Source organism: Ptychodera flava, chromosome 6, assembly GCF_041260155.1.
Source record: "Ptychodera flava strain L36383 chromosome 6, AS_Pfla_20210202, whole genome shotgun sequence".
In the NCBI taxonomy this organism is placed as follows: Eukaryota; Metazoa; Hemichordata; class Enteropneusta; family Ptychoderidae; genus Ptychodera; species Ptychodera flava.
Window position 1 is genome coordinate 28,086,167 of NC_091933.1, and position 25,963 is coordinate 28,112,129.

The 25,963-nt window shown below is 35.7% G+C and overlaps 1 protein-coding gene across 9 annotated transcripts in view; it reads right to left on the reverse strand.

Annotated features, from left to right (window-relative positions):
* Positions 1-25,963, reverse strand: part of LOC139135392 (proton myo-inositol cotransporter-like) — a 51,725-nt gene that overhangs the window by 9,299 nt on the left and 16,463 nt on the right. For all 9 annotated transcript variants that reach the window (XM_070702761.1, XM_070702762.1, XM_070702760.1 and 6 more), the window contains exons 2-3: positions 14,357-14,516; positions 10,524-10,735 (exon numbers count right to left, since the gene is read on the reverse strand). In XM_070702761.1, coding sequence (XP_070558862.1) covers positions 10,524-10,735; positions 14,357-14,516 — 372 coding nt within the window. The remainder of the gene's footprint in view (positions 1-10,523; positions 10,736-14,356; positions 14,517-25,963) is intronic.

Consider the following 25,963-nt stretch of genomic DNA (forward strand, 5'->3'; position numbering starts at 1 on the left):
AAGACACTGCATGACACTGGCACACATAGCAAAGATGTAATGTTTTCCAAAAAACTTTGTATGAATCTTTCTAATATTTTTTGTGGCCTGTCAGTTGTTTTACACTCCCAAATAACCACTTAGTGATTAAATGTTACACTGTGGGGAGATGAAACACAACTACAACTTCCTTGGCTTTTCAAATATTACAGTACAGTCAATGAACCTGATTCGCATATCAGAGCCGGTATCTTAATTCATTCATAAAACTTGCCCAGCTGTGGCACACTATTTTATGACAAAACTTGCCACTGGAAAACATTCCCTATAAAACATCAACTAATAATAATAAGCATGGAAAAATAAAATAAAAAGAAGAGAAAAATTATTTCATTACATTGACCAATATGATCAAAATTACATTCCCTTATAACCTTTGGCATACATTTGTGAGTGCATGCACTTTCTTCCCTTTTGTCCCCCAAACAAACAAATAAAATATAGAAATTTTATGATCAACATCAGTCCCGCAAAATATTCACTATGTCCACATCATATAATGCTGTATATGTCACCTCTCTTCTTCTAAATACAGCATGTACTGTTTCCATGGTAACAGCACTGATGCTCTCTATATGAAAGGTGATGACGTAAACATCATGATCTTTAGTTTCAAGGAGCAAAATAATAAATCTATCAGAAGAAGAGCCAACATCTATGCGCTGATGGCAGTATATGCGATGCTAGGAAATGTCTGTCTGATTTAATAAAGTGTGTGGGTGTTATAAAGTGAAATGAACACACTGAAGAAAGCCTTTGCAATGCCTGTTGTTCCTCCAGATGGAAATGGATGTACATGTACAGTCTCATGCACACCATCAGTGCAAATGCTGGATGAAAATTATTTAACCTGAGAAAAGTAACTGTTACATTTGTATTAATATCTGTTATCTCTCTTCGAAGCAGTTAGAGCTATATCTATTACTCCCTTTCTTCTTTGTTTACGTTGATTGTAAAGTTTCAATACAAAGGCCTTCCTCCTTTATGAGTCCCGCAATTATGCTGTCAGTATGGGAACTTTTGAACAGTTTAAAATCTCACATTGAAAGGAATTTTAAATCACTCATATATGAAAACAATGAACATAGGGCATATCCTAGCTAGTTAATCTACTTTGCTATTTTCACCATTAAAACATAGAGCCAAAGTCCCTGAAGCTACTATAGACATGGATACAAAATTAAGTATTTCCTTACTGTATGAAATTATCTCACTAAGGTCATCCTACGGACAAGTAAACTAAATATTAAAGCTGTCTGACCAGCGGTTTTGAAAGAACAAGCAACTCAACAGTTGGCAGAGCTCTGTTGAGTTATGTAGAGAATAACCTTTTGTGACACATGTATTGATGAAGAAGGTGGATATCTTTGATTAACATTGTGAGTTCTGTTTAATAAGTTGAGACTGTACATACTCAGAGAAAGCACACTGAAGAGACAAAGGTTTGAAACTTAAGAAGTTCAAGGTCATCAAAAGCATTATAAGGAATCATGTACACTTTCATTGCACTGTTTACACAGATTGCATAATTGCTATAAATAGCACATGAGGAATCTTTATACAGCCCAGCTTTACCATAAAAACCCTATCACTTTGACCACTCTTTTAATTGACCACTCTATTTTTTTCCTCAAAAAGTAATTTTATTTTATCCTTACCAAGTCAACCATAAATGGAAATTAGAACTTTCTCTATCTCTATCTCTATCTCTATCTCTATTGACTATTTTGAGCAATTTCTTTTAGATAACATACAGGGCACAATAAATGACGGTTCAGAATATGTCAAAGTTGGGATTCAGGAAAGTTGCCTTTAGGCCAGGAAGAAAAAATAAATTGTTCATCGGAATCGCCGCTTCTACTTTGGCATATTTGGAATTTTTTTTTTTTTTTTGATCGCGGCAAATTCTTACTTCCGCATTACAAATATGTTTAGTACTGCCGCTGGTGGCGCCCTACACTTTGTCGGGTTTTCGCGGGCACGGGATTTTTATGAGACTTCGTACGTGTTTGTACGGACTTTTTAGTTGACCGCCAACACGTTGTTGTGACGTCTGAATTTGGCGAATCACGACGCAAAGTGGGTCGATTTGGTTAGGTTAGTACATGTCACATCATGAGTATTAATTTGATCGCCAACATTCGACGTGATGGCCAACAGTTAGTTCTAAAGACGCTATTCAGTGTTTGTCCTGATATTACGTTCGGCGATTTGTTCAACAAGATCGTGACAGCAGATGGACGGTGCATCCGATTGAATGAAAATTGCATCGAAAGTATAAAAAATTACGGCAATGACAAAACACATGGTTGCGTCGATGTTAAGTACGATCTGAATGATGACTATATAACTTCACTCCGATCACAGTACAGTGTTGTTAGACCATTGTGTAAACCGTGTAGAGACAGTGCAGACAGTGGTAAAGAGGTCAAAACATGGGGCCAAAGTAAAATGAAATGAAAAAACTCAGATGCTAGGTCCCACCAGGACAATATTAAAGGACAATACTGAATTGTTGGATTTCAGTGATTTGCTGTACATTTCAGTTTTATTCTGAGAGAATGTTGAAATATTCAGAATATGTTGTGCAAACACTAACTGTGAATGTAATGGCCTATGTTATTGTTGGGAAATATAGTCTTGAATTCAGTTACCAGTATCAGTGTTTCTTGTCTGAGATATTTCTGGTAAAAAGGGAAACAATTATCTTGCCTTTTCTGCATCTGTGCAAAAATGCCAGAGAACTGCGTTTACCTTCGGCCTAAAAAAAAATAAAAAAAAAATTTCGCTCGCCGCTCCTGGACTTGGTCCAAAAATCCGATGAACAAGATTTTTTTTTCTCTGGCCTTACATGTTTTAATCCTCCAAGATGGTAAGCATTTCACTATGAACTGTCAAAAAAAGTTGAACTTTCTGATAATTCTACACTAAAATTATTTTGGCTTTGATGATTTCCTAATTAATTCAATTATTTAAAATCATATTAATTATTTTTTTCTGGGTGAATTGATAGGGTTTATACAGTACAAGAATTACATACAATGTAAGTCAAATTTTGACCAAAAATGACAAAAAAATTCCTTAAAAATACAGATTTGCATATTTCATCACAATTTGAACAAGTCTAAGTTGGGTTACCCCTAGGGACCTGTATACCAAATAACAAAGCTGTCTGACCAGCGGTTATGAAGAAGAAGATTTTTTACCAAAAACACCTTTTTTGGCATTAATTTGCCTATTTTCAACAATATCAAAAAATTAAAAAAAATAGTTTCTCAAAATCGTATTTTTAATCTACACAACAAATATCAAATCAGTAAGTACTGCGGTTCTCAAGATATTTGAGTGGACGGACGCCTCACAAACGGACATACATACATACATACATACATACATACATACATACATACATACATACATACATACAGACTGACGACGGACGCCGGACGGATACCCATCCCAATAGCTTCTATAGACTATAGTCTATAGTAGCTAAAAAGCAAACAGTCAGTATTCTCTATTTTAAGATATCTTTTGAAAGACTAAACAACCACTCTTCTGATATAGTACTGTACTATATTTTTATTAGCAGGTTTAAGGTAGTATGCACCTGGAAAGTGAAAGGCTTAAACTTTGGCTCAAACTTTCCTGAATGAAACTTTCAACCTTTCTTTCACCAAATCAAGAATAAAAATCAGAGGACACTGTGCAAATTTTGGTACAAGAGAAACTAATAAACTAAACTTTATCAATATCTAAATTCAAAATGGCCACTATCCCTGTGTTAACTCTATTGATAAAAATGAAATTTTTGATTTTCTCAAAAACTAAGACGGTGAAAATTTTATTGCACCAAGGGCTTTAAAACGAGCCCCCACAAGTGGTAGATCAGAAGAGAATTGTAATAGTTTGAGAGTCTGAATATCTGTCCCTGAGGCACATTTACCTTAATATATCTGGGAAAGTTGCTAAACACTAAACCAAATCATGTATCAGCCATTCTTTGAGATTTTTTCCTTGACTCATGTATTTACTGTTTGAAGCTTTACACTTACAGCACATACAGGTTTAAAAAAATATCTGTCTTACATTTGAGGCATACAGTATTGTTAAATATGAAGTTACCGCTATAGTCTGAAAACTTTCACATTTATTAACACATTTAATTGTGATGCAAAGAAAAGTTACACACTGGACTACCAGGGGATATCTCTGTGTCAATCAACTTATTGAAGATGGATAACCACACATGCAGACATCAGTTGACCATGACAGTGACACGACAAAAACAAACAAATTAACCCTTTCCACCTTGTCACGTAGCAACCCATCACGATAATTTACATTTTACTCTTTGGAAATTGCAATTTTAAGTATCGGAAAATACACGAACCACATCAATCAAAATCTGCAACATGAAGAGGTCAGTATTGCAAAAATAAGATCTAAAAATGGCGCATATAGGTTTGGTGTCAACTCTTCCCCAAAGAGCCATCGAACCATTTACTGACTAGTCCAAACATGTTTTTATTCAAAGAACATATTCATCTGCCCTTGCGTTGACTTTTATTGACAGCTTAAAGCTCCTGATTGATTGCACTGGTTCACCCTCTTTTCATGAACGCACCTTTGGCACAAGTACCTACTTTTCCTTGATGACTTTTAATTCATAAAGCAATTTCCAAGAATAATCCGCCCACACCTCCCCACAGAATAATTCCATAATTCCATCCCAAGTGCTCCGTGGGATAAACTTGGCTGAAAAATATAATCTGCAATAGCCATAATTAGAAGTCCATAGTTTTGAAACTATTCCTAATACATGTACTTTTATCTGTCAGCTTCTGTCCCATTTTATAATTTGAGTTTAAACTCACTGACAAAAATACATTTTTTTTATAAAAGAAACTTTAGTTTGGTGTACAACCACTTCATAATTTTTGTTAAATTCATAAAATACTTTTGTCCTCAATAAATGAAACTTGCTATACTCAATATGTCTTAATCAAATATACAATAGGGGATCCCCATTACTCTGTGCTTGGAAATTTCCTTCAACTTAAAATCCTGACTGCGCATGTAAACTCGAGAAATTTCTGGGTATAATGAGGTGATATGTGTAGGCTGTGGCAGGATAATCCATCTCTTGTCAATTACACTGTTTGAGCATAATCCTGCCAAGCAATTCATTCAAGGTGTTTGAAGTACTTGTGTTGCCGACTTAACCAAGCAAAATTCTCTTTTCTCAGTTTCAAGGAAATTCCCCCGATGGCAGTTCAAAACACTGAAATCCGTACAAGTTGGGCAGTGCCTGGGGAAATCATATCTGGATCAAATGCTACATGTTCGTCAAAGGGTCATCCAAAACACACACGGTTTTGCTTCCTTCTTTGATGGGTCAGGTGGCTGTGTTTTTTTTTAAATCTCTTCTAGTATTTTTGTGGTGTGAACATCAAGATAAATTATTTAGGTGATGACGAAAAAGCATTATGAGTAATATATATATATATATATATATATATATATATATATATATATATATATATATATATATATATATATATATATATTACATAGCAAATACAGTGACAGTATATTGAATCTTATGATGTTATCATTTGGTAGTTCCATTAAAGTTCTTGTCATTTTTTGTCATTTTAAGCTCCAGAAAAACTTTTACAGATCCCACAGACCATACCAGATTACCTTCACATTGGTAGTGAGTGTATGGTGTGACAGTGTGACAGATGCATACAAGACACCTTTTGACACTGAGACTCTTGTAAAAAACAAAATGGTCGCCATGCACTCTTCCCTCCGTACGATATTCCGGCATGACCGAAATTGAGAGCAAAGGAGTTTAATGACTGTAGCATCATAGTCATGAATTAATATACAATCATGTAAATCATTCTCTCATATGATTTGTTCATTGAAATGTGGAGGAATTGTCACATGTGGTATTCACTTCCATGGAAATGTTGTATACATGTAGTTTATGAATGAAACCTGCTCACATAAATACCGGTATTTCCATATTTATGTGCACGACGGAATAAAATTTAATCCCCTAATTTTAAGTTTTTCCTATCATTTGTAAAATTCTGGGCAAAACAGCCTGTTTCTTGTGTCATATCTAGCATTCTTGTCATTTTTACTACATCAGCCACTTGACTTTGTCTTGTGTCTCACATGGCATACAGTATTGTATATAAAATTTAAACCCATACTGACACAGCAGAAGAAAATGTGATATTGGGTAATAAACCTATAAATTTTGTGACTGTTCCATTATCTCCAGCACAGAATATATTTCTATATTGAGGATTGCCGCACTTCTAGTTTCTGATCCCCCCCCCTGACATAAATGAAATTATCATTCTAAGTATCAATTTAATTATTATTTGATCTGACCATGATTAAATTTGGAACAGTTCACAGTTTGTGTAAGACAGCGTAATTTCCTGCCGAGTAACGTTCTTCCTGTTTGTCAGTTCTCAGTTTCAGTTCAGTAATTGCCATCTGAAAAACCACCGCATTGTCTAACCTCACATCATAAAGAATATTTACTCCCAGTGTCAATGTAATTACAATTTGATAGCCCCAGGATAAAGACACAAATGATTCCTGGGTATATGGGGGCCACTAACCAGGTAGTCAAGTGTGAACTTGTCCCTATCACCAGCTGGCTATGAGTGAAATCATGAAATTTCTCTACCGATCACTTCAGTGTACACTGCATCTTCAATGAGGGCTTCTGTCACAGAGATTGATTCAGCGGTGACGTTTGACACTGCTGGCCATCCCATATCCTTCTTTCTTTAACTTCTTTTTCGCATGCATCATACATGTACATGTACTTGAAATCAAGAATTTACAAGTCATGGATTTTACAGTTGGAAAATAGCGTCCCAGCGAATGGCTGACCCATCTCTGTACATCTTGTAAAGTTCTGACCTTTTGCCTGAGCTTCTCGAGATCCAACCTGAATGACTGTCTGGATTGTAATTATTAAGTGAAGATTACAAAGTCACTTCCACCATAGATTATAAAGCTTTCTAAAAATAGCATAAAAACCTGGTAAATTGCATGGTTTAAATTAACAATTCAGTCTTTGTTTCTCATTAGTATTTAAAAGTTTGAATAGAAAATTTAATAAAAACTAAAGAATCATTTTTTGTAAACTAAAAAAGGCATAGGAAGAACAATTCTCCATTTTGACTGATTATTGCACTCTGATAGCTGATTGTGTAGGAAACGATTTGTAGTGTACTATGGTTGGAAATTTTTGACATCCACTATTTCCAATCCATAACGTATTCTTGTTATGGAGACTTTCACTTTGCAAGTTTTTTCTGATTTTTAAGCACGATAGAAATGATTATGCACATAATCTTGACATATCTAAGTAATCTGACACATCAAGTTCTAAATCACATTTTCTCAGTATGAATAAATATGAATAATTCATAAATTGGTGAAGCAGTAATCAAAGCTTAGCTTATTGTTTTGTGAAGTATTTGGAATTCAGAGGTTCAAATTGATGAAGGCTAAGTGAGTTAAAGAATTGAATTTTATTGGCACTTTCATTCCCAGAGTTTCTAACAATAAATTTTATGGAGAAAAAACAGAGATATATCTCTGTATCGCCTCCACTGCAAAATGTATCAAGATTCAATGAAATCCAAAACAGGAGTTGTCACCAAATGTGTAATAAATGCCTCTTGTTTGATTGTGGTTATCAATGCATCAATGACGTCAGTGATCTGGGTGCATATTTCAGTGTACTAGACAGGCTAATTTGTAAACTATAGGTGCATATTATGGTTTGTATCCCGTGGAAAATATTTAAATGTGCTTCATAATGACCTGTTAATCAATTATGATGCCTGAGAAAGCAATCAACGACACAAACTTTGTTTCACAAACACTCTTGTTAGTCATGTTAACGAGGCTCGTTACAGTGGTATTGCTGACAACCAAGGATTCTCTGGAAGGCATTTTTCCATTTAATATTTTGAAATTATTCAGCTATTTTGCCATGGGGGAAGTTGGGGGTCTAGCTAGGTTAAATTACTTACAGGCTGACGTAGGCTGAGTTTATACTTCGGTAATTGACAGCTGTTCAGGTCTGATCCGTCAAAGTACACGTCATTGAAATGGCTACCACTAAACTCCCATAATTCAATGTTTTAAATCACAGATTGACCAGTGTATCCATCACGACATCATAGATTAGTCGCTAAAGGGGTCCAAAATTGATGTTTGTATCATTGACATTACTGATTATTGTGTACTCTGTGAAAATGCAACAAATTAAATCATCTTTCCATGAAAAAAATTGTTAATTTTGCAGATGTTAAAAGTATATCTCACTAATAATCTCTATACTGGATTTGGAATTACTAAACGTGACTGGCTGAAAGTCATCACTTTAAACAAGCACAAAACAACTTATGTTAATTGTATGATCTACATAAAGTAGTTCAAAAATACACATTTATTGTAAAGGCTGTGGTACTCTTTATATTCCCAATATAAATTATTCAAAGTTAAACATTTGATAATATCACTGCCGAAGCTACAGTCTTGGATAAAAGACTTTCAATTTTCAGTTGTAGTCAATATTTTACATGTTGACTAGATTTCTACTGCCTTGAGAGTGAAAAAATTGAACAAAGAAATAATGAATACCTACAATAGTTGTAATTTTTCATGATTTTTTTCCCCATACTCAGAGTGGTTTGGATAGCACAGACAAACCATGTTTCCAATATCTAAAATAAGTGATGCAACCCTTACTGACTTAAATAGTCTCACTGGATTTTGCGGTACACATGTAAAGCAGTCATCGTACATGAACACTGGTTAAAAACCCCAACAGTTGACAAGTTCATTTGACCTTTGTCACCTCTACGACATATCCCTGTGATATGTACATCCCTTTCCAGGCACTGAGGACTGACTGGAATACTGAACCTTGCCATGGTTTCCAGGGATGGTTTAATAGATAAGAGTTAGATGACGCTGGAAACAGTCAGTTTAATTTATGGTTGTGTCTAATGTACCGTGCAAAGGCATGGGTTGAGACCATCTTGTCAAAGCATGTTCTCAGGGAAATGTGATCACGGCCTCAGACTGCACTTTTCAAACCAGTCAAGTGCAACCGCCATGAAATGTTAGAGAGTTTCAGTGAACATACACAGCAAGAAGAAATAGTTGGATTTAATGATGTTACAATCCACTATTCTGTAGACCCAACAGCAGTGATTAGTGGAAAGAAACGGAAAGTACTGGAAGATAAAACATACAGTCATGTAATATCAAACTGAACTTAATTGTTTCGGCCGTGCATGGTCTGCACATAGCTGAACAAAACATAGTTTGGCCAAATTTTACAGGCTACCGTTCTCCTTCATCCTGGTATAAACATGAAACACTCATCAGTACACGGAAAAGACAGATAGTTTCCTCCATGAAATGCTAGGCAAATGGTAAATGTCTAGTATTTTCATTCAGCCTGATCAATTTCTTAAATGGACGACATAGAGATGTACGTTGTAAATATTTGCCTCTTAACCTACTGTTATGCCTATCATTTTTTGTTGTTTCTTTCTGGTAGCCCAGGAATTCTCCTGGAACAAAACTGGAATGATAATAGATATACTTTGTGTTTGTGACATTAACTGCCACGTAAGTCAAATTTCAAACACCTCAGAGTCTATAATTTGCTTGTAAGTGTAAATTAGTTTTTTCATACAGTTTTACAGAAAATAATAGCATTATACCATACATTTCAGCTATTGAGTGCACGCATGGATATGGCTTTATGCACAAAAGACTTTGCCAATGTACATTGTACAATGACAGAACCCCATGGCAAGACAGTGCAATCACGCCTTACTTGGGGTGTTTGCACTTGAGCTTGTGGTGTGTTCTGTGGCCATCCCCCCAAGAGCATCAAACAATTTTTGTAATAAGGTTTGATGTACAATGATGTCATTGAGTTCTCATTGGCTAATTGCGCCACACCCCAGTTCTGATTGGATGGTGTATTGTTTACTCAAATATGGGTCAGGCTAGTGAACATGCAAAACAGTTCTTGTTCAAGTCTTTCGCTACGCACAGTGGGAAAGAATAATGCAAAACAACCTTTGTTTTTATCAGTCTCATTCGATAGTAAACTTTGTCCTTGCCATCGTCTGTGTGTTATCTTCCATGCTGAAAAGTTATTTCTTATCCTTGAAGACAAACATTTTTGGTTTGTTTACAAAGTAATAGTTGCTAACAAACAAAAACAGTCCCAGTTACCTTTGCTCATTAACATAAGGTTATGATAATAATTTGGTTATGATAATGTTAACAGTATTTTCACTGCAGCACAAATACCAGAAGTACACTTGTTCTCCAGTGCACGTAAACTGTGGTACATGTAATATTGTACATTTATCATATAATAAAATTTCATATGATCAATACCATACCTCTTCCATGTCTTTCTCCATGCTGTTTATCGATAGTATGTTGGATTTCATCGACCTCATCGTCCACACTGGTGCCCCCGCGCATCATGCTGAGAACCCTCCTGGCTTCGTCTTTCCGTCCTCTAGCAATCAGCCATCTCGGACTCTCCGGTAAAAACAGGAATCCAACAAACTGTAGCAATGACGGCACACCAGCTAGTCCCAGCATATATCTGAAATTGAGAGCATTGAAAGGGGGATTTAAGTCATGAGTGATTTCGAAGTAATGTGTGACATCATTTTTTTCTCGGTCTCTGAAAAAAGAGCATTCACATTTGTCAGGGCGACCATACTGAAAGCAGTTCATACGGGTAAATGCACAGATGGGGTAATGTTGCACAAATCCTTGCCAGATCCACTCACTCTTTAAAAGCTCTATTAGCTGGAACTTTCCAATGTATTTTTCAGTACAGGTAATATTTGTCAGACTGCTCATGAAATAGAGCTTCTTGACCTTTCTTACAAAATCGTGTTGAAATGCCCAGTGTTCACCCTACCCCTTACCAAGACATCCTGCGTGTGTCTGTAATGTCTGATTTTATTGTTGACAAATACATCCTAATCTGGACTAGAATTCATTTGTGAACGATTTAATTATGTAATATATTTCATTGACTTCACACGGCTTATGTTTTGCACATCAACATAATTTACAGAGAATTAGAAGAGAAACTACTGTTTTATGGAATAAAAAATAATGAAAAAAATGTTCAATAAGTTCCAGCTATTATTCCTTTAAAATAACTCTGTTGACACTAATATTCACATATATATGCCCATATACCCGTACAGAATTGTCTGCCATGTTGACCATTGAAACCAACACCACTACAGTCTGAGGGGCAGTACACTATTTACTATGACGGCTACAATAGAAAGATAAATGATCACAACTGAATTCCTTAAACCCTTTCACCACAATAGTTCGGCCCAAACACACTGTTATCAAAGCAAAGTGAGGACTTGTTTACGGGGAATGAACATTTAAATTAAGGTAGAATGCACCTCGGAGACAGATATTCAGAATTTCAAACTTTTATCATTCTTTTCTGATCTTATCTAACACTTGTGGGGGCTTATTTAAAAGCTCTTGGTAAGATAAATTTTTCACCATCTTAGTTTTTCAAAAATTGAAAATTTTATTTTACTCTGTAGGGTTAACACATTGATGGTGGCCAGTTTGAATTTCAGATATTGATAAATTTTAGGTTATTTATTTCTCTTGTACCAAAATTTGCATGTTGATCCCTGAGTTTTATTCTTGATTTCGTGAGAGAAAGGTTGAAAGTTTCATTTAGGAAGGTTTTAGTAAAAGTTTAGGTCTTTCACTTTTGAGGCACAAGGGATATACTACATAATTGAGATCACAATCCTGGCTTATCACATATCAGCTTCCACAATGCTATCAATAAACATCTTCTCTGCTTGCTCTTATGCAGTGCTAAATATTCTCATATCGCACAGCATTTGCTAGATTTTCTGTACCAGTATAATTAATATCAAAGACAGTGCAGTCGATGAACTTTCCCCTCATTCGTCTAGTTACCGGCAAATTTCAATTTGCCTCCCGGGCAAGTCGGATAAAAAATGCACCAGTCTAGCCATTAACAGACGGCTACTCCGTGAGCTCAGGCAATTTGTTCACCCCAGAATAGAAAAGTGTACAGTGCTATGCATAATGGCACAATCCCCTCTGTTCGATAACGTTTTAAATGAGAGCAGCTGGACTGATTTCGCCTTCTGGCAATGCAGAAAATGGAAATATTTCATTTCACAGGATTATCGGTCCATTTTATCAGGAAACTCCACTGGGAAATGCCTTTAAAAAAACCCAAGAACATTTATCCTGAAACACAAGTTTTCCCCTTGAATGAGCATTGAACAGATATTTCTACAGATTTATTCCTCAGTTGACGTATTTCAGCTGTGATGTGCAAACACCAAGCTGAGGACACATCTCTCAGGACGACAAACTCTTTCTTTTCAGATTATGAAATATTAACCAGAGTTGATCGGAAAATCAAGAAACAGATCAATGGAAAGAATTACAAATTGATTCTGTGCGTTATGCGAGAGGTAAAATCAATATTTGATCAACAGGCAAAAAAATTTATCAAATAATCAGGTGCTGATGATTCATTATTCTTATCTCTGGAAGAAACGATAATATTAGATTTTACCTGTTTTATGAACACTAACATAATGATGATACAACTTTCAGACACATCAAACAATGGTCAACATTCTTAAGTTTTCCTATAATGCAGTTTCCTATTGAAGATTTTCTTCTAAAAAAGCTGTTGCTACGATGCCCTGTACAGCCAATAAAAATTTCCCCTCAAATACCCATCAAACTGCCTGTAGGGTACGGGCAATGCCAACAGGAATACATACACATTATGCCAAATAATGAAATTCCTATGAGTAATGTTGTTTCCAGCAGAGTAGTGAAGGCTTACATCATAAAACTGTTTGGGAAATATTGAGCCAAAAAACAATAAATCATATGGCTCGTCAACTTAAGATTTGCCTTTTCCTGACAACTACATGAATATCACTGCACTGGTAATTTTTTTTGAGCTAGTTCATCCAGAATACTTCATGCTTTTATTACTTCACTTGTTTTAAAGCTCGACAAATGTACAAGTTGTCTTGTAAAATAGTAAAACCTGCATATGTATCTTCAGTGAACAAACTCAAAGCAGTCCACTAATTATAAAATAATTTATTCGTCATAAATGCACAAGTGTACTTTAAACTTCAGTAAAACCAAAATTCCTTCCTTTTTGAGTGTCAACTTTTAAGTTCATTGGCGTTCAGTATTTCTTTGTTATCATGTGTGCAGAATAATTGCTCAATTTTCACACAGAAAAATGGAAGTACCGAGTATGTGTAGGCCAGTGTTCTGTTACTTTAGTCCGACTTGTGATATTAAGGCACATTCAAGAAGCAGGGATGTACATCAGGACTTGTTTGATATCATACCTGAGACATTATCTGTACAAATCAAAACTTACGTTCTAACTGTTCCACTATTAAAAATGATTTATTATTTTATTTTCTTAATTTTGAGTTGTGATGATCTGACACTATCTCTGTTTCAGCTTGTTCATATTTTTAGCAAAATACACCAGCTGGAATGACTCTGCCATAGGCTAATTTTGGCAGGCAATTTCTCCACCTGAAATTATCTCATCTGTAAGTGGGGATACACCCTCCCAGAATTCTTCCCTCTTCAGTTTCCTTGCTGCCTAATAACCATCGCAACTTGCCGCTCTCTCGAAGTTTTGAACACCTCACTGTTCTGCGTTAGTGTTCTTGTGAACATGATTGATGACATTGCTCTTGGGTCATTTACCCCGGTAGATGCAATCGCCATCAAATCAATGCTATGTCAGAATACTCTCAGCTTGTCTGCAGCTTGACCCTGTCTTGATACAGTTATCAATCATCCAAAATACACCCAATGACTTACACAAATACACATATGCTGTGTGAACATGCTTTGCCATGAGTTAAATAGCAAACAAAATATAAAGTTGACAGTGAAATCTCTTCATGAAGAACAAATTGCATGATATGAAGACGCAAACCCTGCAGGTAAACCTTCCTATGAGCATAATTGATGTATGAGAGATTTCTCCCACAAAAACCTTCAGTCAGGGTTGAACAGATAAACGAATAACAATATAAGTTTTTTAATACTCCGTTACTAATTTTCCCAAAGAGCCAAGAATTCTTATTGATTAGACTACACAGTGTCAGTCTTAGCATTGCTTAAAGAGCTCCGTTACCTCCATCCATTTTCTTTATCGTAGCTGAAAGCTCCATCAACAAGGCTTGCCACAAATTGGCCTCCAGTGATGAACATGTTGTTGATGGTGACCAGTCTACCACGCATGTGAGTCGGGGCACACTCAGCGATGTACATGGGCACTGTCATGGATGCCAGACCTACATGTTTAGAAAAGTCAAGAAAAAAGAGAAAAATTTAATATGTCACAATATTTCAAAATTTATATAGAGAAGAGCTGATAGTGTTTGGTATATACTGATACATTTATGGTATGAGCACATCTTCTACATATTAAAGGTATACAGTCACCTGTAATCTAAATATGCCCATATATGGTCAAAGGGGCATTCCCTGGTATTCAAAATGCCCCAGTGAGGGTGCTGTTTTTAAAAGCGGCCACCCGCTTAAAATCTGTGATTGGTTCGATTTTCTCTTTCCATGGTAACTGTGCCAAAATTGGAACCGGTGACAGTATACCTTTAGGGGAGTATGCGCCTCAAAAGTGAAAGACTTAAGCTTTTGCTCAAATGTATCTCAAGGAAAGTTTCAACCGTTCTCTTTCAAAATCAAGAATAAAATGGGGAGTCACCATGAAAATTTTGATTCAAGAGAGAAAAGTCACCTTAAAGTTATCAATATTTGAAATTCAAAATGGCTGCCATCCCCTGAAATTAAATTTTCCATTCGATTTTCACAAAACTAAGATGGTGAAACTTTATTTCTCAAAGAGCATTAAAATGAGCTCCCACAAGTGTCAGACCATTGAAGGAACCAAGCTACAATCTGGAATCATAATCAATAGCCCAGCACTATCATGGGGTGTGCCTCAATTGTGGAACAAACTTTTTCTTGAACTTGGACAAAAGCCCTCAGCTGCTAAATTCATTTAAGGAACCTTAAAAACCATCTACTGTTGATTGACCAATCAGAGTGCTCAATTCAGGGTGTTTTATCTACTCATAAAGCCTTGGTCACCAAATTCCAGAAACAAATGACAGCGTCGTAGTAAAGTACTGTCCAATCAAAAGTGAACATGTCATATTCTGTAGACATCTGGTACGTTTTAATATTCAAATTTGGTAACACAGCGGAAACCAGCTGCAACACAAAATCTGCTGTGCCCTAAAGCATTTATATAATGTGCCCTAGGGCATTTATAGGATGTTCCATTACATTGGAAGGCTATTTCACAAATAAAAGTTTTAATTCATATCCTAAACATGTTACATTGACAAAGGGGACGGTTGACGTAGACACATTGAAAACGAAAATATATCAGTTAGGGGCGATAGTTTTTAAGTCGGATAAAACCCTCATACTCGGGCTCTTCTGGTTTATAAAGTCCAACCCTACGATAAAATGTCTCGGCCTGCGGCCTCGACATTTTATCATTGGGTTGGACTTTATATACCAGAAGAGCCCTCGTACTCGGGCTTTATCCTATACTTAAAACTTACTTATTTACTGAAGTGTTTGCTTCATAGCTGTTGAGGATGATGATAGGATGATGGCCCTGTATAAATTATTTGATTGATTGATTGATTGATTGACTGATATTTAAAATTGTATACACACAATTGACAGTTAATTCCTACATGTATATGCTAAAACCACTAAACCTTCTGAAGCACAGTCATTGCTTAAAGTAATTTTGGCTGAGCAATTACTTTACGATCGAAGCACCAATACATTTCCAAACTTTAACAAATTTCAGCAAATGTGTGATGTTATTGTTGGAATGCAGCAAGACTGAACAATACCATATTTCTAATAGAACTACACGCATCGAAACCTACAACTTTTGACCAGTTTACATGTATCTGTCATAAATGTATACTCACAGCATTCTGAATATCTTCCCCTATTCTAAGTCTCTGTCATGAGACATCTGAGTGTTTCAAATGACGCTGATGTCATCGCAAGTCGGTGCCTGGATCGCTAAATTCAAACTTCATGTACAGTTATCTCATTGTCTGAAGCTTCAAGTATGGGGAACGGGCCATTCCCATGGCAACAATCACTACAGCACAGAAGAATGACGTTCATCAAGATGTTTTTCACTTAGACAGAATACATCTGTGAACACATGCGCTACTGCAATCATGATAACTTAATGTTTGGAACTTCTGGTATAACATCCAAGATAAAATGGCTCGAGTGATGAATATAGAATATTTGTTGACTTCCTTCATTTTTTTTCAAAACTTTCCAAGATAATCAACCCATTTTGAAATTTACCATCCCAACAGAGACAAATCATTAAAAGTTAAACGTTCTCCTTGAGGCCCCCGAGATGAAAGTACCTTGTACAACAATCTCCCCAATAAGAGCTGACGTCAGCACGCTCACGACTTCATCATTTGCTCAGAGATACAAATCTCTCACACAAAAGCAGTATCATCATCTCCAGAGATGAACCACAGTGACAGAAACCCATGAAACTCTCATAAATTTCAACAGTCCACGGCGGTACTTAGAAGTTGCCTTTAATACAAGAGTGCAGTGTTTGCGAGTCAGGTAATTTCCACACTTTTGTTGAAGTTCGGAAATGACTGCCTTTAATGCAGAGGAAAATACACATCAACGCTATCATTCACGGTGACCTCAGTACACTTCACTTTTTCACTGATAAGGACTGAAATGGAACTAATCTTTGCAATGTAGACTCCTTTTAAAACAGCCAAAGAATATAAGGTGTTGTCAATAAAAGATTCCATTTCTGACAAAAGGACCAGAAAGTTTGCTTTTTATGTCATGCCACATATTGGATATTCATGTTGTATATATATGTTCAAATGTTACTTTTAAAAATTTAATTTTGCTTCTACAAAAAAATGAAAGATATCTCTGACTTTTTCATTCTTAAAAGAAATCAATATACAACACATGAAAACATTATTGACTCCACACATCATAAAACCAATAAATTAATTCACAGACAAATAATGCTAGTCAATGGCAGAATCTCAGCTGGATAAATTTTTGCAGACATTAAAAAAGTGGCTAACCCCCCTCCTCCCAAATTTCCACACAGGGTAATCCCACCACCACCACCACCGAGACAAAGGCAAAACAAAAGTTGAAATATAAATTCCATATATGCGTACACACTGGTGTTCACAGGTAACCCTGTCACTCACATTTCCAGTGACACGGCTGAAGGAGACCGAATTACATTTTTGCAAAACAAGCAAATTTAGAAGAATCAAAATACAACATCTTAAATGATTTTCTTTCTGAATAACTGAACTTTCTTGTCATTCCATTTATTTAGAAAAGCTCTGCGTTGGCATGTCATACAAACTCTGTATTAATAGCAAGCTTTTCTGCTACCTGCACTTTAATTCCAAAATACGACACATGGGACAAGATAGTCATGGATCAACATGAAATGCCATTCAGTCAGCATCACATCAGATACAATGCATGGTTTATGTACTGATAACAAAAATCATCAAGGACAAACAAACATCCTAAGGCTTTCTATCGATCTACTGCCTTGGAGCACCTTAGACACCAGTCTGTGTAACAAATGAAAGTAATGCGCAATACATCAGCAAAGAGCCAAAAATGGCTTCTTTTATCGATGCTGTATGATACCATGGAACCTTACACACTGGGCCTGCCTGCTTGAGATCCTGCATGCATGTAAATTATTAATGATGTTATAATGGTATTATCTGTATAGGGTTGGATATTGGACTGGAAAAGCTGAATAAAACAGCTCATCTGTCATCATGTAGGATGAATTGCAGAAACTGACAGATTTATGAGCAAAATTATCTGAATACTTAATTGCAGTGGAGCAAAACCAATATGCTGGCCAGTTTCCAGACAAAGACATTCCAATTAACTGATATAATTTACATTAATTAATTAATCAATCAATCAATTTAGGAAAGTTCATGCAGTGCTGAAATCATGGATGATTTATTGTGTAGGTTGCAGATGGCAAGAAAATTTCTTTTAATGGTGTATTTCGAAAATGGAGATTTTCGTCAAGGGCTGAAGCAGATCTTTTATACATGTGACAATCTCTTTAAAAAACAGCTATAAACATATTCATTTTTTTATATGTTGATGTTTTCGCATACATTGATACTTTGATATGGTTTTATCAGATGACCATTGACTCAAAGTACAGCATTTTACATATCTAGACCACATTCATCAGTAAATGTTTTTGCCAAGGAACAATGTGAGTAAAACTTTTTGTCCTGAACATTGAAAAGTGAAAATAAAATCTACAAAGTCAGTTGATCTGAAGTTTTGTACTTATCTTGCAGTCATTCAAGGCCAGTAGATGGAATAAGTGATAATAGAAAGTCCTGACAATGCTTTGTGTTTTAAGTACACTGCTTGAGAAAATACAGGGTTGGCTAATTTACACAATGATACCTAATTTACATATTAGTATGTTATGCTAATGCATTATTTTGTGCATTAATGAGCATATGTAACGATTTTTCCAAAACGGGGTGGCCCATTCCAAACCCCTTTTGCAGTGCTCTGGCCATATACATGTACAAATCTGCGTTAAAAATATTACAATTGGAAGCCCTAGACAAGACATTCAACTGCCAACTGGCCAGTGAAAACACCAGGGGTAACATGTCTATGTCTAATGCCCAATACAATCAGCTTCTTGACAGTGAAAACATGGGAAAATCATCGCTGTTTCATGATAAAGGGTTACTTTCTTGCTGCAAGCGTTTTAAAGCACACACGTAAGAGACACACTGCATATCACCATGACAACCGGCTTTTCTCCAAGGATAAACAGTACAACACATTATGTGGGGACCATTGAGTGGCATTATGAGGTAAAATGTTATACAGGATGTTTCAGAAAGAGATCTCTTTTAACACGATGATGGTGCTGTACAGAACTATGAACCATTCCCTCTTTACTGTCTACATCCAGAGCATAGTGTTTGACTGTCTATCAATCCATGGGATCGGCAAGAGAACGGTATTCTCAATCTGACAATAGAACATGGTGAGAAAATGAGGAAAATGATTTTGGTGTCAAAGTTTGACATTTGACCTTTGACCACCTGTTGATTACTTGTCCCGTTTTGTTTCTGTTATCATTCTATGAACATGCCTATTCTGGAAACTGGTTTTACTGTGACAGTGTGTGCAAAATCCTTGCGTCTATCATTCAGCCATACATCACACCTGTCCCAGTGTTATGTTGGTGCACCATTGATGTCACATTACTTTACCATTGGCTCAACACTGACACAGTAGAACCACTGTGTCTCTTGCTGTGGCAGATTTAATGACTAGCATGGTTGCTATAGTGACAGAGTTGATGCCAAATGAAGACTGAAATGAGCTTATGACTGCATCACAAAACAATAGATGAGTTCATTGGGCAAAAAATTGGGTTATTGTTTGCTGATTAGATATGGCAAAGTTGACTGATTTTTAGAAAGTACTGTATACTTTTTAACAACATGAAATTGCTGTCAGTAGGGGATGCAGTTACCTTGGACAGTGCGCAAGTAAAGTAAATAGAGCTTCAATCAATTTTTAAAAAGCACTGTAAATTTCAGTTCCTAGCAAAACAGCACAGTTCAGTTGAATTGCTAAGGCAGTCAAATGACAATGAATTTTTCAACACAGACTGATCAGCATATAATCTACGACTTTTTTCATTTCATAATTTTGCATTTAGTGATGATCTAAGCAAGTTTTATGTGTTGAACTTGCGACAACTGGAAAATTGGAAATAATAAACATGATTGACAGATTACCAACACAATGGAGAAGGCCAAATTCAACAGAGAATGGCTTTCTTCTGGTTCATTCTCACAAGTTCAAGCACACAGACGGTGGATATTTTGAATACACACATTACTCTGGGAAAAAATCAAAAACAAAAATCCACTTCTCTTCTTCTATACTTTCTTCTTTTCTTATTATTTCGTCCTTGAAATAAATTATGCATCATTAATCAGATCTTTATGACAAATTATTTATAGTTAGAAACTATTACTGGTAATAAACATTTCTGAAGCTGAAATTAATTGAGGAAGTACATTAAGATGTGGACTATTGTGGCAGAAGAAAAAACTATAATTTACTGTAATTACATCAATGAATGAATGCATCTTCTAATGGAAAAAATTCAAACCCAAAGCAATAAGAGTTAAACACCCACACATACAATGCTGTATCTGAAAAATGATTTATTGAATTGACAGTTGATATAGCAAAGTTAACATTATGCAATAATATGACAAAAAAATGTATCTGTCCATATTTGACGACTTCATTAGCAATATTCAATATTTACATAGACGTATGTCACTGATTGATTTCACAGCCATGAACACACAATGCACTTTTGACATGTTTCATTAATCACAGACTTATCGCTAGTCATTCAATGGTCTGTCAGAACAGATGAACGTTTTCCAAATGACTTTTGTAAAGGTCATATACGTATTCTGAAAGGGATATTCAGCCAACACACACACACTCTCTGTCTCTGTCTCTCTCTCTCTCTCTGTCTGTCTGTCTCTCTCTCTCTCTCTCTCTTGCACATACCTATCTGTCACATGATAAATTTGTACCAAATTTTCATTTCATCTCATGAAATAATCAATCTCCAATATTACCATGGGAGTTCGGTTTTTGATTGCATTGGTACAACCATGTAGCTGTACTGACACACTGTGCTGTCATAACTCTGACGAACCGTACGTCCACCAGTGGTAAATATTCAGTTCATCACAACCCATGGCACAATAATTGAGTGTAGCTCCTCATAAATGTTGAATGGTAAATCTTCAACTGCATCAACGTGGTTGTATAATTCTAAAATATTAATATTTATAATATGTTTCCCCGTACTGGGATTTTAAGATTTCAAATAATGAATAACAAGCGACCTAGCAGCCGATATAGCTCCGCTGTGTTTATGTAGAGAGTAACTATTTTTGACACATGTTGATGAAGAAGGTTGAAATCTTCGATAGCTCAATGCAATGGCCAGAAAAAAGTGGCTAAAATAAGCTGCAAAAGTACACAATTTCATCATACTTTGAATATATCACATCGGATGATCCCTAAGAACATGTCAACCAAAGCTATCCGATGAGTAGTTTTTTGAGAATGAAATTTTCTGACCAAAAATGGCAACATTACCCCAAAAATACAAAATTACAGATTTCATCAGAAATTCAATATATATTACTTAGCTCATCTGTAGAAACCTGTATACCAAATTTCAAAGCTATAAGAACAGTACTTTTTGAGAAACACACTTTTTGACCAAAAATGGCAAAAATTGCCCCAAAATTACAAAATTACAAATTTCATCATAATTTCAATAAATATCATTAAGTTCATCTGTAGGAACCTGTATACCAAATTTCAAAGCTATCAGATGAGCAGTTTTGGAAATACACATTTTTTGACCAAAAATGGCAAAAATTACCCCAAAAATACAAAATTGCAGATTTCATCATAATTTCAATAAATATCATTAAGTTCATCTGTAGGAACCTGTATACCAAATTTCAAAGCTATCAGATGAGCAGTTTTGGAAATACACATTTTTTGACCAAAAATGGCAAAAATTACCCCAAAAATACAAAATTACAGATTTCATCAGAAATTCAATATATATTACTAAGTTCATCTATAGAAACCTGTATACCAAATTTCAAAACTATCAGACCAGTACTTTTTGAAAAAAAAACATTTTTTGACCAAAAATGGCAAAAATTGTCTTAAAAATGCAAATTTGCATATTTCTGCACAATTTGGACAAATCTGAAATAGATCATCCCTAGGGACATATGTACCAAATATCAAAGCTATATGACTTGTAGTTTTGAAGAAGAAGATTTTTAAAGATTTTTTTACCAAAAATGACAAAAATTGCCTTAAAAATACAAATATGCAAATTTCACCACAATTTGAACAAATCTGACTGAAGTCACCCTAAGTAAACTGCATATCAAATTTAAAAGCAATCGGACAAGCGGTTTCAGAGAAGAAGATTTTTTTACCAAAAACACCAAAAAATGCCCCAAAAATACAAATATGCAAATATCACCACAATTTGAACAAACTTAAGTGAGGTCACCCCAAGTGAACTGCATATAAAATTTCAAAGCAATTGGACTTGCGGTTTCAGAGCAGAAGGCAATTGTTGACGGATGATTGACGACGATGGACGACGACGACAGACGACGACGGACGACGACGGACGACGTTGGAAAATAAACCTATTTGATAAGCTCCGCGTCGCTGACAGCGGAGCTAATAAGGTTGCATATCATATTGCACACACACCTGTGTACAGTGTTGATCATATTATTCTGCTGAAGTTCTCATCGACATCACGTACCTTCTTGTAAATATCTGACAGCCACCTAAAAGTTTTTCAAGCAGAATTTGCGTTATTGAAAAGGAAATAAAAAAGCAATTTCTCTGTCAGGAATCATCGCCATAACAACCAGCCTCTTTTAACGAATGGCTGGATCAATTGCTGTCAACAGGCTGTGGTTCATCTTGTAGATCATACTTTGGTGATTCTCCAAAATATCAAAATGCAGCCCATCAGAGCAGCATAATGAATCCATTTGAATGTTCACAGATTAACTTCTGTAGAAGTACACATATATTTGGGATGTTTTTTAGGACTTTTGTAATTCTCTCTTGTAATCATAAAATTATAGTACAACGTATTTTAAGGTTGAACTAGTTTGACCATAGACGGTCTTCCTCCCCTCTACTGTCTATGGTTTGAGCAGGTCTGTTAATATGTAACAGTTCATAAACAATGACAGGAAATGACTCAAGTCAGTGGAGTAAGATTGTTTCAAGCCTGTTTCAGAATTTCGCTTTTTCTTACCTCATTTGCACATTTTTGACACTGATGTGTTCATTTGAACAAATTCACATCTCAACCCCTACATCTACCTGTACACCAAATACTGAGACGGTAGTTTTGGCGGTATGGGAGCCTTTGTGTGTTACGGACATACATCCGCACATACCCACAAATATACAGACGCCACTTAGACTCATCATATAAGCTCTTTTTGGTATTTATATATAAAACCAAATATGAGCTAAAAAACCTTTCTCAGCTAGTGCACAGACTAGCAGTAGCAAGCTCAAACATGTATGTCTACATGGCCATAGTGGCTGTTGCCATCCGTAGTTAATAGATATCCATGGGGTGGCATTTGATTTGCTAGATGAGTGTCGACACCTTGAGATCCCCATTGGTCAAATCTGATGTCATGAAGTATAAATATTCATAAAACCCATACAAAATTTCCACCGTAAATTAGCCATAAATTGATTTTTAATGTTGCCACAAATTGAAATCATGGTATATGTTGCAATATTTTTGCTATACTGTATGGATAATTTATTTGCATTAAAGTCATACAGTATGTTACAGTCTGCATCAATTTGAAACAATCTGCCGAATGCTAAAACTACGCAAAACTTGAAGTAGCATTTGAGTAACAATTGACTAAAATGAATCAAGATATGTAAAATTACCAAAACCACTGCCCTGAGAAGTGGAAATGCTGAGAAATCAATGTATATATACATGAACTATGCAAGTATTACGATGTACGTGAACTATGCATGTGTAACCACAATTTCATTTCATAAAATTTAAAATATTGTTCACTATCAAACACAAATTACAAATTACAATTTTGGAGGATACCTTGTTTTTGAACTATTTTCAAAATACAAATGCCTTGTGCATATTTGTACATGACCTTTCACCCCTCTAAGTTAATCTTAGAATTCAAGTGTAAATACACGTAGAAATTAAGATAGCGATGACTTTATTAACAGTTAAGGTAGCATAGATGAAGGCAACCATCAAACACCGAACATACAGTTACCTAGTAAAAAAAATCTTTTAGTTGCTTTGAATTTCTGATCTGCAGAATGAGTTATTAGAACTGATGGCGGGTTTACTGTAGAATCTGTCTTGGTATAGATATGCAGGTGGCAAAAGCAATCTGCTCTTTGCATTATTCATCTGTGGTTTTTTTCTTTCCTTTTTTCAATTTTCCTATATGGCAAAATCATGGCAATTAAGAAATGCATGGAATCAGTACTCCCTATAACGGCCTAAGGGTCCGATGACTGAATATCTAATATGCACCAAACATTATCTGATTTACATCGGGCATTAACTGCTCAATAATTAAGCCACTGAGATACAGTTTTGAAGCTTTACAAGTCATCTTAGACTGTGACTGTTCGTACGGCAGACATCAAATATAGCAGACTGAAAACCAATCAAACTACGGCTCCTTTTAAAAATCACGAAATGCAATTTTTAAATGTGGAATATATCTCCCCCACGGCAGTGAAAACTGATGCAAGGAATTGTCACAGTGGATGATGGAGAGATGGATTTTGTTGGGTGCCCCCTTCAAGACAGGGTTTAGCATTCTGTGTGTGAATTAACAGAAGAATGGGTTCATTTATGCATGAGAGGCCTACTGTGGGCAAAAATATCCAAGACAGGTAATATGCTACAGAGGGAATGACCTACTCTGAATGGCTAATGTTCAACTTACTGTCAAATCTTATATCCATTTCACAGATAAGCTCCAACACACACATCTGAACATGTGTTCTAGCTCCCATCATCTGATAATAAGGGAAAAAAAATTTCCAGATTGTTTTTGATCTGGCGAAATGACAAATTTGTGATTGAAAACTCTGAGAAATGTAACTTATCTGATGATGCAATTCCTGTTCAAAATTACAGCAGTAATTAGAGAGCAGGAATATCAGTTGCCATGGCGACTGGAAGAACAATTAGACTTGTTGAAGCAGCATAAAACATTACTTCCGTTGAGTTTAGAATATATTGATCAAGGGCGACTATATTTGGCTGCATTTACATATATTCCGACCGCAAAATCACTCAAGCTGTCTAAATCATAAAACACTCAGGGTACTCTATCAGCAATATCTGTCTTCCCGCAATATTTATGTATATATATTAAAGTACTCATACACCATGGTAAAGGCCACACAGCTACATCATGTCAAATTACTTCATTATAATTTTCAAAACCTGATTAAGGGACAATCACAGTGATCTTTTAATGTTGTAAATGTAAAACTGAAGATTTTTCTCCGAAACAAAAATTATATCCACGAGATTTCAATCTATGTTCTCATCTTGTATATCAACCCATGAAGACAGACCTACTCTGCGGATGAATTAATTTGTGCATGTTCCGAACTGACTGATGTCAACCTTTGAAGAGATTATACATGCATATATATGACACTATCTTTGATAGAACAAGACAGGCCAAGCCAATGCCGTGAGTACTTCAGGTTCCTCTGTGACCATGCATGTACAGATCTATTACTTTGTCAAGCCGACAGTCCTCCCATTAACAGCCTTAGCATGTACATGTGTATACTCTACACCAAATTCAATACAAACCAAACCAAGGCACTGAATAACTATGAATATCAAATAAACCACACACAGACAGGACAGGCAGACTGAGGCAGAGATATGGTATTTGCTGTGTTGATCAAGGTGAATTAAGTAAGCATTAGGACGAAAAAAAGGCTT